The sequence below is a fragment of the Stegodyphus dumicola genome, chromosome 5 (assembly GCF_044657685.1).
Source record: "Stegodyphus dumicola isolate Sdum_Otavi_A_Nest chromosome 5, ASM4465768v1".
In the NCBI taxonomy this organism is placed as follows: domain Eukaryota; kingdom Metazoa; phylum Arthropoda; class Arachnida; order Araneae; family Eresidae; genus Stegodyphus; species Stegodyphus dumicola.
This window is the reverse complement of record NC_140772.1, coordinates 53,370,611-53,387,386: the sequence shown is the minus strand read 5'-3', so window position 1 is coordinate 53,387,386 and position 16,776 is coordinate 53,370,611. Positions and strand designations below refer to the sequence as shown.

General features: G+C 30.1%; 1 protein-coding gene across 2 annotated transcripts in view; it reads right to left on the bottom strand.

Moving 5' to 3' along the window:
- The window catches only part of LOC118187405 (sodium/potassium-transporting ATPase subunit beta-2-like), a 44,587-nt gene that overhangs the window by 20,814 nt on the left and 6,997 nt on the right, over positions 1-16,776 (bottom strand). For both annotated transcript variants that reach the window (XM_035357623.2, XM_035357622.2), the window contains exons 3-4: positions 8,656-8,775; positions 2,826-3,001 (exon numbers count right to left, since the gene is read on the bottom strand). In XM_035357623.2, coding sequence (XP_035213514.1) covers positions 2,826-3,001; positions 8,656-8,775 — 296 coding nt within the window. The remainder of the gene's footprint in view (positions 1-2,825; positions 3,002-8,655; positions 8,776-16,776) is intronic.

The window sequence follows — 16,776 nt, the reverse complement described above, 5'->3', positions numbered from 1 at the left end:
AAATTATATCATCTGAAGAATTACCACATTCTATTCAAATACTATAATAAATCTAAAACGATGTATAAAAGATATTAAACAAATAAAGAAACAGTTTTTCACAGACGATTCAGCATGCATGCGCTACTAAATATTTCAGTTCTCACTTAGCGGCAAGGCAAAAATACATAAAAATTCAAATTTTTTCATTAAAAATTGAAAGATACAGAAAAAGATAAAACACCTTGTTCTTACTTAGTGGCAAGGCAAAAATACATAAAAATTCAAAATATTTTCGTTAAGAATTTAAAGATATAGAAAAAGATAAAACACCTTAGTTTCAATGCAGAAACAAGCTAATAACTTAAATGATAATTCCAGAATGAATTAAGCATAATTTAATTCGCAATAATGAAACAAGACGTTACTTTGTTGTTGTGAAGCTTAGTTTCTCTAGATTGGCAACAAATCCACTATTCTGCTAAGTTTCAAATGTAAACAAATATGGCTGCTATATAAAAAAAAAATAAAAAAAAATAAAAAAAAATAAAAATCTGAATGTGTGCACCACATGACTTCCTTGTACAGAATATTAAATTATAGCCATTTTTTCTTGCATTTCATTTATACTTATTGGATTAAATTAACCGTACTTCGTCGATAGTGCATAAACCACAATAGAATAAATGCAATCTTTAAAATTCACTATATTTGTTTACCATAGCAACACTCTGGCCCTAGGTTCACTTAACAATGTTACATTTTGTTCATTTTTTAACTAAGAATGCACAAAATTTATATCATCTTAAGAATTATCTAATCGTTGACACATGTTCTATTCAAATGCTATAAAAAATCTAAAACGATGTATAAAAGAAGTTAAGCAAACAAAACAAAAAAGAAACAGTTTTTCACAGACAATTCAGTATTTCTCATTTAATTCAGCTCTCACTTCGCGACAAGGCAAAAATACATTAAAAATGAAGATGTCTGTATTGAAAAGTATGAAGTAAACCTTAAACACTTATTTCCTTGACTAAATTCCAGAATGGATTAAGCATGATTTAATTGGCAATAATAAATGAAGGCGTTATCTTTGTTGTTGCGAAGCTAAGTTTCTCTAGATTGGCAACAAATCCACTAGTCTGCTGTTTCAAATGTAAACAATCAATGGCCACCACCAAAAAAAAAAAAAAAAAAAAAAACAGCGGCACTTAAACAACTTTAAAATTGTTGATAATTCTAAAAATATTGCACACAGATTTACTAAAGGCATAAAAACCTTAACCGGAAGATAAAAACATAATTCAATCATTTTTAAAGCAAAAAATGTACAATTTACAAACATATAAGAGTAAAAAAACTGAGATCACTGAACCGGGTAACAGAGTGGATATATATAATTTATATACTTTTTGCTGCGGCCGATTACAACCAAAATACAAGGTGCACATCTACATGTTATAGCAGTCCTATATATAAAATTTCAACGTTTTGAAGCTATTGCTTTCGAGTTATGCGAGATACGTACATACTCACAGACGGCACAAAAAATTCTCTTCAGAATTCATTTTAAACTAGTTTTACAATTTTTTTGGGGGGAAAAGAGTCCTTTATTCTGTTCTCACGTACAGACGTCACACAAAAACATTGTTAAATTGTATTCGATAGCAGTGAAAATGGAAATTTGCGTTGAAATATGATGCCTGAAACTTTTCCCGATTACAACACTTCCTTTTTTCTTCGTACAAGGAAGTAATGAGGGTTAGCTGCACTTTAAAAAATTTCAAATCGTTGATAATTCCACAATTATTGCATGCAAGTTAACAATAGACATAAAAACCTTAACCAGAAGATAGGTACAACATAATTCGATCATTTTTAAAGCAAAAAATGCACAATTTACAAACATATAAAAACAATGAAACTGAGCTCACCGAGCCAAGTGACAAAGTGGATATATATATATATAAGAAAAATAAAGAATATGTAAAAGATTAAATTAGCACCCTTCTGCATTCTAAAAATAGTAACTTCTATTTGCACTGCTACATTTCGAGAAAAATCTATTCTTTCAAAAGAGAGGATTTTCTTGCAAAAGAGTGTATATAATGCATAGAATTTTACATATATAAAAATAATGTAATGTAAAAATAATGTCTCATAAATTCTGCACATTTTAAAAATGCGCTAAATCAGCCAAAGCAATATAAAAACTCAAAAATGTTTTTTATTCTATATTCCGATTTAATACTTAACAATATTTGATATAGATCCACCTTCATTTTTTCAGCAGGCAGTTACTGTGTCAGTGAAATTCATGATTACCCTTTCACAAACTTCAATATCAATCTCACCAATGGTCTGTTAAACTTCTCTCTTTAGTTCAGGAAGCGTTTGTAGTTTGTTCGTGTAAACATCCGATTTGGTTTGGTTTGGTTTGTTTATAGCAAAGCATGCGAAGACCATCTGCCTAGAGCTTTCTAAGGAAAACTGGATCTTATCCATGTTACATATTGAAAAACCATAAAACTGCCCATGCAGCACCCTATTTGTCCCTGATGTGAAAATCAGGTCAACTACTAAGGTTCTGTTACTTTATCATCCGGCCACTGGTAGGTCCGTTGCAAGGTGTGCTGCAAGGCGTGAAGTCACACGATCTCGCAGGGCATTTCTGATCTCTGCCAAAAAGTCAGAAACACTACCTTGTATTATTTTCAAAGCCTCTATCTTAACATGGAAATTTCATTCAAAATGAATACATAGTTTAATATTTGCTTATTTTAAAGACTTAAACAAGTTTATTACAGTGTGTTTTAATCATGCAAATTTTTTTTAATAATTACCCTATTTAATTTGATGAGAACACATGGTTTTCCTTCAGGATATCCAAACTGCCTTTCAGGTGAACAACTTTGTTCTTTACCAGTTAAAATTGGAACATGACATACTTTTTCACTGGAAGCCATTTGTCCGTCCCTGCAGGTCTGAACTAGATTTCCAGTATCATGTGTTTTATACACTAACAGGGGGAAAAAATAAGACACTTTTAACATATTTGCATACAGTGCAATAAACATGAAAAATGTAGCTAAAACGTACTATTCAGTTGACACATTCAACAACCACACTGAAAAAGACTCAATTTTTTTCCCATATTGTTACACAACTTTCTGAAGCAAATTATCCTTATATTACAGACAGGGTGCGTACACATTTCTGAACATGGAAATCAAGTACTTTTAAGGACCATTAATGAAAAAAATTAAGGATCTATGAGCAAATGGGAGCTGAATAATTTCAATTAAAAATATTATCTATGCCTGAATTTCACTTTTGCAACACCATCCTAAAAATAAAATAGATCCATAAGTAGGCTGCATTATTATTAAACATAAATTAATTCACATTATTGTTAATAAGTTTGAAAATAAATAAACTTCGAAATTTATCAAAGAGCATTAAATATTTTACACTTATAATATACATATTTGAAAGAAGATAAGTGACATTTTATTTTCGTTTTACTAACAGTTAGCTTTATGTTGATTTTTTTTTTTTTTTTTTTTTTTTTTTTTTTAAATGTCTCATTTTGTCACATACATTCTCAATCTAAAGGTTTAACAAATGGCAGGTAGATTTTATATCAAGAAGCATAGGTTAAAATGAGAATTAAATTAGTAATTAAAAGATGTCTGTTATTCTAAATAAACTAAATGCATTTAGAATGTATAGAAAAAGCTGCTAATTTTATTTAGTAGTTCAGAAGAAATATGAAATATATATGGTAAGAGCCAGTTACAGAGTTGGCGTGGCAGAATTTTTAGTTTAGTGACACACCAAGCAACAAAATCTAGAAATGGGAACTTTTAGAATTTAGAGCAGGCATTAGAAGGAAAATTTAGAAAAGCACTAAGCAGCAGAATTTAGAATACACAGAGATTGCATCAGTTGGGAAAATGCTTAGCTCTAGCCCTGAGTATGATACATTAAGGCATATATTAGATATCTTTGAAATTGTCAGTTTTCAATTTCTTTATTAATAACAAAATTCCTTTATCTAATGCCTGTCCATGTAATAAGTTTCAAAGCATTTTTGGCATTTTCCATGCTTGTGTCTAGTGAAAAGTAGAGAAAATAAAGGGAAGATAAACATGTTAGGAAAAATATTTTATTATCATCAGAAGTAAAACATTCAAATATTATGTTTTCATTGTTATTCCAGATGTTCTCCAAACATTAAGAAATTCTTCGCAAACGTTCTGTAAAATACATCCATAACATGTTAATATCATGGGGACATTTTTTATTTTGTGACATTTTTCTGGAAATTGTGAAAATTCTAGAATTGTGGGTCTATAAATCTTGCCTTCAAATCCTTCTAAACTTTCCAAGCTGCAATGTTTAAAATCCTAAAGAAAAATTACTCCTACCAATTCTGTAACAGCAAAAAGCCAGAAATATTTTGGGGAAAAACAGGGGAAAAAGTGTAAAATTAATTTTACAGACAAAAATAATGCATACTCTCTGTCAATTACATGGGAAAAACTCTTACTGTAAAAAAAATTTAAAAGACATTTTTAATTAATTGCATAGCTATTTTCTTTTTGTTAAGAACTGTTTCATAAATTGTGCATAGCATTATACTTTGTTTATTTTTCAGATTCAAAATATTATATAATAAATGGTTAAAATGGAACTTTATATAATATGACAGCAAAAAATAAAAACCTTTTATTTTAATGTTATTTTTAAAAAATTTCAATATACTGCCATTATTTTTGCCATTATGACATTTATCAATGATGTTACAATGTTTTAAAAAAATCGTCGACAAATTCCCAGATCTCGGAATAAAAAATTTTCTACAGAAACTCATCTTAAAATCGCCAAATGTTTGTCAGTCATTAAATTTAGAACTGTTTAATAAAAGAATTCACATCCCTAAAAGCAAAAAGTTGTTTAAGAGCTCTTCATTAGAAAAAATGAAATGATTTCGAAATGCTTATGTTTTACGTCTTGCTCAGAAACTCAAGTATCTCACCATTTATATTAGAAATAGGAACAGATTATAACCCATGAAACGAATCAAAAGATAACCATATTTGTCTGTAAATCATCAAAAATATTCCTCCAAAATGCTAATTCATACTCGAAATGGTAATCGTAAAAACAGACAGAAATTTCAGACAATTAAAATTAAGGACTTTTAAGGACCAAAAATCGATTCCAAAAAACCTAAGGACTTTTAATTAAGGACTCTTAAAGACCATATGAACCCTGTTTAACACAACACAAATTTTATAAATAATTAATGGAGTGTGGACTGCCGGACAAATAAAACGAGAGATTTATTGTACTGGTTGCAGAATAGTGGCTAGCAGGGAATAAGGTAAATAATTAGTAGTAGTAGCAGTGGAGCTACCCCTCCTGAGAATGGGATTTTATAGTACTCATCTTAAAAATATTTTTCTATCTTTATTTAACTATATATGTATTTAATAAGAATATTGCTTCCTTTAATATGGTTACAATAACTCCTTATAAACTACTTTTGTAATATATCCTTTTAAATCCACAGCCAATACGATTTTTAGATTATATCTACTCCTTATTCTACTTAATGCAACATATAACTGACCATATGTGAACAAAGGTTTGGGCAAGTACAAGGTCCGGCTATTAATTTCCAGGACTGACGTAACTGTAGGAGAACGAAAAGTCGGAAGATGGCGCTAATGATTGCATATTGAAGAGCGTTTTCTTGCACATGTGCAGTGCAATCGGCGTCATTCTGAAGTAAGTGGTTCTCGTATAAAGACGCATTAAAACGTAGCTCTTAAATTCCTATTGTCGAAGTGAAAATGGAGCAAAGAATTAACAGTAAATTTTGCTTCAAATTGGGCAAGACAGCTGCAGAAACCTACGAAATGTTAAAACAAGTTTACGGCGAGGAAGCATTATCCCACTCAAGAACTTTTGAATGGTTTAAACGCTTTAGAGACGGGCGCAAAAGCGTCGAAGATCCACACACAGGTTGGCCGCAGTCTGTACGCACAGCGGAAGCAATTGAAAAAGTTCGTGATATTGTGAAATGTGATTGTCGATTGACTATACGAGTACTCGCCAATGAATTCAACATGGACAAAAAGACGGTTCGGCGAATTTTGAAGCAAGACCTAGGCAAACGCAAGATTTGTTCCAGATTCGTTCCTCGCCATTTAAGGGACGAACAGAAGCAATTGAGACTGGACGCATGTGGAGAACTTATCGACACCGCTGACGCTGACCCTGCGTTCCTGGATAGGATAGTCATGGGAGACGAGTCTTGGTGTTATCAATATGACCCTGAAACCAAGCGTCAAAGCTCCGAATGGTGGTCTCCAAGTTCACCAAAGCATAAAAAATTTCGATTTGTAAAGTCCAAAATCAAGGTCATGTTAATCGCTTTCTTCGATTGCGATAGACTCATTCATCATGAATTTCTTCCTCCTAACATGACTATCAACGGACAGTTCTACACAGAAGTTCTTGACCAACTTCGAAAACGAATTCGTAGTGTGAGGCCTCATTTTGAACAAAAAGGGAGTTGGCTGCTGCTACATGACAATGTTCACCCAGACATTGCATTGCCTGTGAGGCGATTTTTAGCCCAGCATGGTGTCATTGAAAAGCAGCATCTACCATACTCTCCAGACCTAGAACCCACAGACCTTCCCCTGTTTCCTAAGCTGAAAAATTCGCTGAAGGGAACAAGATTTCAGGATGCCATCAAGAAAACTGTAACGTCACTATTAAAGAGATTCCAAAAGAGGACTTTAAAACTTCTTTCCGAAATTTACAGCCGAGCACAGACGTGCATTACGTCTGATGGGGATTACTTTGAATCATATTAAATGGCTATGTGTTTAACCTTTTTTTCTTCTGAGTTATTCCATGAGTCCTGGAAATTAATATTTCAGATTTAACAACAGATTGTGGGAGGGCTATAATCAAATCTGTGAAGTAACATTTATTCAAAGTTTGCAAGTCAGATATTTTAACTTTTGAGAAAATTACCACTATAGTAATACAGATTGAAGTGTATCTTAACTCCAGGACATTTTTAATAGGTGCTCCAATAATGTCCTTTCCTGAAACAGCTCCAACAAAGTCTCTTTGATTTAAGTCAAGATAGCATTTGATTCAGCAGTTTCCTAATCAGTTTTGGTTAAGATGGCAAAAAAAAAAAAAAAATAAATAAATAAAATAAATAAAATAAAATAAAATATTTCAATCAACTGCAACTTCGGGAAACGTGGACTAAAAAATATCTAAGCGAATGACTTGGTGTATCTCAAAGAGGATTCTCTTCCTCCGTTAGAATGGAATCTTGGAAGAATCATAAAAGTTTTTCCTGGAAAAAACAGAGTTATTCAGAGTTGTTGAAGTAAAAAGATCAACTAGACTTTATTAACGTCCATTTTCCAAATGCTGTTGTCTTCCTAATCAGTCATCCTGAACTTGAGAATTCAGCCCAGGGAAGGAGATGTTAAGTTTCAAAATATTTTTGCGGCTTATTTTATCCTTCTCTATAGGTGGTGTTGTCATTGCATTTTTACTACTTATGTATTTTCAATTTTATCTTGTGTTTGTGGCAACAGATATTTAAAGAAAAGATGATGACTTGAATTTGATGTTTCAAGAAAATTTCAATATCTGAAAAATTCTGATAGTGCATAAATTCTTATTTAATTTTGCATCCTTATTTATCATTGTCAAAAGTCAAGTGTTTCCAGGTAATTACAAGTTTATGAAAATTTAAGGTGAGCTATTTAATAATTATTAACTATTGAACTTATCACCACGTTTCTCCTTAAACTTTGCTTTTCAAAACTTTTAATTTCTGTCAAATACAGCTTTATGTAAAATGTTAGGTAACATTTTTTTCATTCAATGGTGTCTCAATTTCAAAATCAGCAACTTTTAATACATGGCCATTGCATTAACAACTAAGGTCCTGCTTCATTAAATATTAATAATACAACAAAATTATTGGATAAGTCAAACAAGAATTAGTGTTGTATTCGTAAATTTTGCAGGACTATTTTCGATGATTATCCTACAGAATCATTAACTACAGCCCTCAAAATTAGTCCTGCAAAATTTACAAATATAATGGTTATTTCTTGTGTCCAATAATCATTATCTGGCATGTTAATTTAATCTAAATTACAACAATATACTTTGCCAAAAGTATTTTTAAAGTACATGTCAGGATATTTTTCATAAAATATACACAACGGTAACTAAAATAGCTCTTGATGTCACTAAACAAATTTTCACATAGCAAAAATAAGTACACATCACTTAACAGAATGCATATGATGGGAAAGTTTACAAAAATTTGTGGTAACTGACAAATCACTATTCTTCTGTAAGGAAGTGAAACTGAATGTAAGTTTTATTCAATATATTAATCTCTTGAAATGTGAGCTCATAAAATTTCCTCACACTATATCATATGAAGATTCAAACAAATACATGACTGTACTAATTACATACACCAGCTCATCACAAGTATTAAAAAAAACTACATAATTAAAACAAACATTTAAAAAAACATTTTCCCTAACTTCTATTATTAAAATAAATACAATAAAAAATTAAAAGAAAATGCACAAAATTTATACGTACAACTCAAATAGTCATTTAAATTGTCAACCCAATACTTGACAGTTTCATTACGGGTCGCATTGAACCAGATGAGGGTGCTATCTATATTTTCGTCAGGAGGAGAAGGTCGAAAACCAAGACCTAAAGAAATAATAAAAAGTAAATCCCATAAATATGTAATACAAACAAAAATATTTGTTTTAAATACAGGCTTATAAAAATGTAATAAATGAGTCCTTTATAAACACAGTTAACATTTTTAGTTTAGTAACAAACTCTCAGGCCGTTGATAACTTTATCTTGCTGCAATCTCATTATAGTAGCAAAAATATTTCAAAATTCTGAGAGCTCCAAAAAAATTTTTTTTAATTTAAATATACCCATATGTGACTATTCATTAGACTTGAAAAAAATATTATTACTCACTTTACTGTAATACAGTCAAAACAAAAACAAAAAACAAAAAAAAAATTAACACACTTAAATTTTTGTATACTTTCTTGTTAAAGAAACAATAAAGGCTTCTTGTTAAAGAAGCCATACGATACATTTCTGACATTCTTTGGGTGCATTTTGGTTTATTTCTCCCCTTTGTCTTCGACTCAATATAATTCAAAATAGAGCAAGAAGGAACAGCAACAAGCGAATATTCTTTCACGACAAATCTTCTAAAAACAACATGGTAAAACAACACACCCTGCTTTTTTTTTCTATTTCACTTGATAATTATTAAACATACTAAAATTTAAAAAAAAAAAAAAGGAATTGATGAAAACATGATAGTGCGAGCAACAGTTATGAAGACAATTATCTCCACAAATGAAATGGAAAAAAAAAAAGAAAAAAAAGGCCAATGAATATGATTTTAATTAAAAAGTACCAATTTTAGTTATTACAATCAAATATATATAAATATGGAATAAAACCAAAACTAAAGACCTTTAAGGCTAATATCCAGAATATTATGCAGATGCTACACTTTACAATAAACAAAGCTAGTGTTATGACTTGCATCTGATGATAAATTAAATTTGAAAAACTTCCATTAAATAGTAGTGTTAAAAAAAAAAAAAAAAAAAAAAAACAGTAGTCTTAAATTTTTAGTATGTTTAATAATTATCAAGCTTATGAAAATGAAATGGAAAAAAAAGCAGGGTGTGTTGTTTTACCATAGTAGGTTTTTAGAGGATTTGTCGTGAAAGAATATTTCCTTGTTGCTGTTCCTTCTCACTCTATTTTAAATTATATTTAAAAACTTTAATGTAATAAAATTGTAAATATTCTACACTAAAATGAATATTTGTACCCAGATATTTTCTCACCTGAGGCAAAGAAGTAAATATGCACCCCTATATGGTTTCAAATAACCATATTTGTATTCTTTGCAATCATAGCTTTAAGCATTCATAAAAATTAAACAAGTAAATTAAGGTTTTCAAAAGAAAAATATTTAAAGGATATTTTTTGGTACTTTTCATTATCCTGACTGAATTCATCAGAGATTTGAAGAAAAATTCAAAGCATAAAAATAATTGCTAAAAATTTATGATACATTAAAACTGAAAAAAAAAAAAAAAAAAAAAAAAAATTTCAAGGAAAAAATAACATAACATATATTTGAAAAATTAAGAAATTTTTATTGGAAAATAAACAACTTGCCAATAAAATGAGAAAAACAAATTTTGTTCAGCAAATTAATATTTACATGGAGGCATAAAACTGTGGATATCATTTAAAATGTCTAAAAAATTTGTGTTTTAGGTCATAACTGCAAGTACCTAAATTTAATTAAATAAGAATCTGGCTATGATGAGTTGCATGCTCACATTTATTTCACCATTTCGCACTAACCCATAACCTTGCATATGAAAACTAGTATTCAAATCGATTAAATTATATTTATTGTTAATGCAAACTAGAAACAACCATTGGATTGTCCCCATTGAACTATTATACTCTGAAAATTTTGTTATGGCAAAGTAAGAGCAGTATGACTTTAAGCTTCAAATTAAAGGAGACAGAATGTCTACAACATGGTATTCCTCGGACAAGTTCAATCCATGAACATCTTATTATTGCAAACTTAAACCAACTTTAATACACTGGTTCTAAAAATAAATTTTAATGAAAAAAAATGTACATAATACTGTGAAATCGCAGAACTTTTCAGAATTAATACAGTGCAAGTCCAATATCTGGACTTTCAATATCCGGAATGATTTAAATCCGGACCTCAAAACCACCAACAATTTTTTTAATGCTATAAGTATGCGCATTTGGTTTTTCCCCCATAAATAAAACATGTAGAGAGTCCCTATTCTTAATTTCTCTTTGGCACTAAATAAATACTTCATTACTGAAGAAACAATAATTTAGCATAAATTTGTGTGATCAATGATTTGGCTCTGTAGCTGCATATATGCTTGGCATATATATCTCAAACCAAAACATTCTAGATAAGCACATTATTGATTTTATACCTACTAATACTACTCCTTGATGCTAACCTGGGGAATCATTATTTATTATATTTTGCTTTCATCACTGCCTGTTTATCAACACATGACAACTTGAGTAATGACTCATGCAGCGATTGCCAAAAAAAAATTTTTATATTAGTAATTTAATAAACAAAGAGTATGGTAACCTTTTATGTTGACATTATGCTTGGCAATAATTACAGATTTAAAACAAACAAAAATTTCTTTCTATATACTAAAAACAGATTTTGTAAATGATAATCATAGGCCAAAAGATAAGATTACGTTTAGAGCTATCTGAATTAAGAATAACTGATTTGTTTTTCACAGAAACCCAGAACCAGCATCAGAGCTGATATGGCCACACCAGGTGGCAGAATTTAAGGAAGACAAGATTTGGAAAATTTAGAGAAAAATGAAGAAACAAGTTAAATGTTCCATAAATATACTTTTAACTAGAATTGGGAGCTCCTTTGACTTTTTAAGTGGAAATATATTGATGTGTACACATGGATAAAGTCAAGGGAGCACACTGTGCCAAGTTTGTGCAATTCTCAGATTTTTTTTAAGTGAAAATAGGTCGACGTATACATGGATAAAGTCAAGGGAGTGTGCAATGCCTAGTTTGTGCAATTCTGTGATTTTTTTTTAAGTGAAAATAGGCCAATGTATACATGGATACCGAGTTTGTGCAGTTCCTTGACTTGTTATTTTGGCTTTGTGTAGCAGTGATTTTAGGTATACAAAGCCAAAATAACAAGTCAAAGAATTGCACAAACTCAATATCCATGTACCGCCAAAAATCGCCAATTTTTGCCAAGGGGTTCCTGTAAATATACTTTTACCATGTGAATTTATTTATTCAGCACTCAGATACGCCTTAAGCATGTGCTAGAAATAGACGTAAGTCTAATAATAAATAAACGGACGTCAGTAAATTAACGGATGGCAAAATCTCTAGTATGGTTCTAAATGCAGAAAATATCACTACCGAAAGTGAAGAAAGTGACAGAGAAGTAAGTTACTGAAAACGAAAAAATTTCGAATAACAAGTTGGACAGAATTCCCAACACAGCAATTACAGGACTTTGTAACTCTAACAATAGGACTATGGAATTACTATTATTACAACAGAACAATTTTAATAAAGTAAACAAATAAAGGTATACTATTCGATTTTGAGGGTCATAAAAAATCGCTAAACATTGTTGATGCCAGTGTTGCCAAAAATAATTGCGGCAACCCTAACGCAAGAAATGAAGTATAATAGTAAATAACTATCCAAGATTGATGTTTTAATTTAGATGAAAAGTTAATTTCATATAATACATTTTTATTATTATAATTCATATAAAAAAGGCTAAACATGACTGAATGGAAGCATAAGAATAAATAACTATTTCAGATCATTATTATAATTTACATAAAAATTGCTAAACATAACTGAATGGATGCCTGCATCACTATTTCGCTACCGAGTTATCACTAAAGCATAATTTCAACTCTTTGGTTGTTCAAATATAATATTCTATTATGAATGATGCCTTTTCTATGAAAAAATTCTCGGTAAAGTGCAAAACCGCCCACTTATTTGTTTGCTGCTTTTTACAAGGGTAAAAACAATTGGATTTTTGTCAATTTTCTTTTACTTTTTAAGTGAAAATAGTCGATGTGTACATGGATACCGAGTAAGTGCAATTCTTAAAAACACAAGCATTGGGTGATTCTGCACTTTACCCAAAATTCTATTGCAGACTTTTATTCATGGGCAATTTCCAAATTGTTAAATCCATAGGATATCAAAAAAGAATTTAAAAATTAATCTAGTATTTCAATGGCGTCTTACGAAATATAGAACTATATTAACTTAGGCAATCTGAAATCAGCACGTACGCTAGATTTGGCGTGCTGTTAAATGGGTGCGTTTGCTAGATTTGGCGCTTTTGCACATACATTTTTGCTGCAATTTTTTTACGATCCTCAAAACAGAATAGTACCCAAATAAATATTAAGCTTTTGTAAATTTTGTTACCCTTTAGATAATAAATGTTTCACTATTTCTTAAATCATGATTTAAAATTTTTTGTTTTATAATTTGTGCATGCCATCTTACAAGTTTTAAACTGATGATCTAATTATCCGGAAAAATGCCAAATCTGGAATCGCGAAATCCTAATGAGTCTGGATCTCGGACGTACTGTACTATTAAACGAACTCTTTGATTCAGCTAGGATGGTTGTAACACAAAATTCTTAATCCATTTTTAGGAATTACAAGAAATCCTGTAACAGGGTTCGTACACATTTCTGCACGCGGAAATTAAGGACTTTTAAGGACCATTAATGAAAAAAATTAAGGACCTATGAGCAAATGGGAACTGAATAAATTCAATTAAAAATATTATTCTATGCCTGAATTTCAGTTTTGTAATACCATCCTAAAAATAAAATAGATCCATAAGTACTATGCATTATTACTAAACATGAATTAACTAACATAATTATTAATAAGTTTGAGAATAAAATAAGCTTCATGCAGTTTATCAAGTAGAATTAAATATTTTACACTTATAATAGTTGGACATATTTAAAAGAAGCTAAGTGACATTTACGTTTCACTAATAGTTAGTTTTATGGTGGATTTTTTTTTTTTTTTTTTTTTTTTTAGTTTCATTTTGCCACATACTTGGTCAGTCTAGAGGTTTAGCAAATAGTATGGAGATTTTATGTCAAACGGCATAGGTTAAAATGAGAAGTGAGATCACAATCAGCATGATTCATAACAAAAGACTGAATGTTGTCCCTCTGCTGCTTGTCTATAGAGAGACCTGCTGATTGGAACAAACTTGAAAGGCCTGATGTAGGCACGGTTGACAAGTGTTGAAAGTTAGTCAAGCTCTGCTTAATGCAGTTAATGTCATAGCTTTGTGTAGAGTTCCAGCGGTTGTAACCAATATACTTTAAAGTTCCTCTCCACAATGTACCTATGAGGATTTACTTGATCTCGTAAAAGTTATCCCCCCCCGATAGATGTGAAGCAAATTATCACTGTATCAGAAAGTAACTACAATATCAGACAAAGAATAAAGGCAAGTTCTGATGCTAACAAAATCAATTACAGCTCACGGTGACGTAATTAAACAAGAACAGTCAAATTCTAACTAAAAATGTGGACTAGTGGTCAAAGATTAAATTAAAATTAAATTGTATTATCTCGCTCAGTAACTCCATCATATGAGGAAATAGAAATGGGAAGTTATAGTAAAGGCTGAAATGATAAACAATCGGGTAATTTACATAATAACTGCACATATCTTTGAAGAATAATTTTCTTTATGTGTTTGGTTTCTTTCTTCAGCGTTTTTCCTTTCAATTTTAGAATTTTTGGATTTAATTAAGGATTTCTGTTATTCTAAAAAACACTAAATGCATTTAGATTGTACAGAAAAAGCGGCTAATTTGATTTCTTTAGTTAATATGAACATTCAGAAGAAATATGAAATATATATAGTAAAGGCCGGTTACAGAGCTGGTGTGGCAGAATTTTTAGAATTTAGTGACACACAGAACAACAATATTTAGAAATGGCAAAACTTTTAGAATTTACAGCAGGCATTGGAAGCAGAATTTAGATGGGCACAAGGCAGCAGAATTTAGGATACACAGAGATTGCATCAGGTGGGAAAATGCATAGCACCAGCTCTGGGTACGATGCACTTAAGACATATTAGATGAATCTTTTAAATTGTAAGTTTTCAATTTCTTTATTAATAAAAAAATCTCTTTCTGTAATGCCTGCCCAAGTGATAAGATTAGAAGCATTTTTGATATTTTCCATGCTTTTGCCTAGTGAAAAGTAGAGAAAATAAAGGGAAGATAAACATGTTAAGAAAAAAGATTCTAGTATCAGGAGTAAAACATTCAAATATTATGTTTCCATTGTTCTTCCAGACGTTCTCCAAAAAGTAAGAAATTCATCGCAAACTTTCTCTAAAATGCATCCATTACGTGTTGATATGTTGATACCATGGAGACATTTTTCATTTTGTCACATATTTCTCGAATCTTCTAGAATCGTGGGTCTATAAATCTTGCCTTCAAATCCTTCTAAACTCTCCATGTTGCAATGTCAAAAATACTAAAGAAAAATTATCCCAACCAATTCTGTAATAGCAAAAAGCCAAAAATATTTTGAAAAAAAAGGAAGGAAAATGTGTAAAATTAATTTTATAGAGAAAACTGATGCATATTCTGAAAATTTTGCATAATCTGAGACAATTACATGGGGAAAATGCTTACTATGAAAAAATTAAAAAGACATTTTAATTAATTACATAACTAATTTTGCTTTTACTAAGAGCTGTTTCGTAAATTATGCTTTATAGCTATATACCTTGTTTATTTTCCAGATTTAAAATATTGCATAATAAGTTGCCAAAATGAAACTTCATAATATGACAGTGAAAAATAATGTTTTATTTTAATGTTATTTTTTAAATATAATTCTAATATATTACCATTATTTCAATGAAATTTACCAATGTGATCACCAAAATTTTGACAAGTTGTCAAATTTAGAACCATTTAATAAAAGAATTCACAACCCAAAAGCGAAAAGTTGTTTAAGAGCTCTTTATTAGAAAAAAATGAATTTCGAAATGGTTATGTTTCACTTCTTGCTTAGAAACTCGAGTATCCCATCATTTATATTAGAAATAGAAACAAATTATAACCCATGAACCCATTCAAAAGATAACCATATACGTCAGTGAATTGCCAAAAATATTTCTCCAAAATTCTAATTCACACTCAAAATGGCAGTCATAAAAACAGGGAGAAATTTCAGATGATTAAAACTAAGGACCTTCTACTGATTTTGGCCAAAATTAAGGACTTTTAAGGACTCTTAAGGACCGTACGAACCCGGTGTAATTAAAGCATATTACATTTTATTAATTATTTTAAATTTAAAAAATTCTGCTGCTTATTATGTTGACACTAGATTGCATCAAATGCAAGCTCAAAGATGCCACCCTGACTACGAAGATGGCTATTCATGATGATTAACAGAGATCAGACAGGTGGCTAAATTGCATACTGAATAAAAGCAGTAATAAAAAAATATTTTTAAATTACCTTAAATATTATTAAGAAAGTTTGTTACTTTAAATATGAAGTTTTAAAACAGTGCTTCTTGTTGTGTTTCAAAGTTGACAATCACAATTTCCTTTTTTTTAAACAAATTTCTAATTTTTGGTAATTAATCTGGCATGCTTTTTAAATGCTCTCGTGAGATAAATGCCTGGCTCGACTCACCTTTGTTTTAGCTCTTAAGATGTATTCAAATCCACTGTCATTTTTGAAATTTAATTTCTTTTAAAGTATTTTTTAAAATTAGACTTAATAAATTTTAATATATATAATTACTCACTTAATGGACATTTCATTTATTTGGATATCTCCAATACTCCAACTCTGTAAGACTGCCATAACTATTTTTTATTTCAACATCAAATATTTTGGCTCCATTAAAATATCAAAGATAAGAAAGCTTTATTAAAATTAAAAAACTTCTAATGTTTATAATCTTATCTTCTGAATGCAACTAAGCTATCATATGCATTAACCTCTTGCCTGTTTAGCCCACACACCGTACAGACACG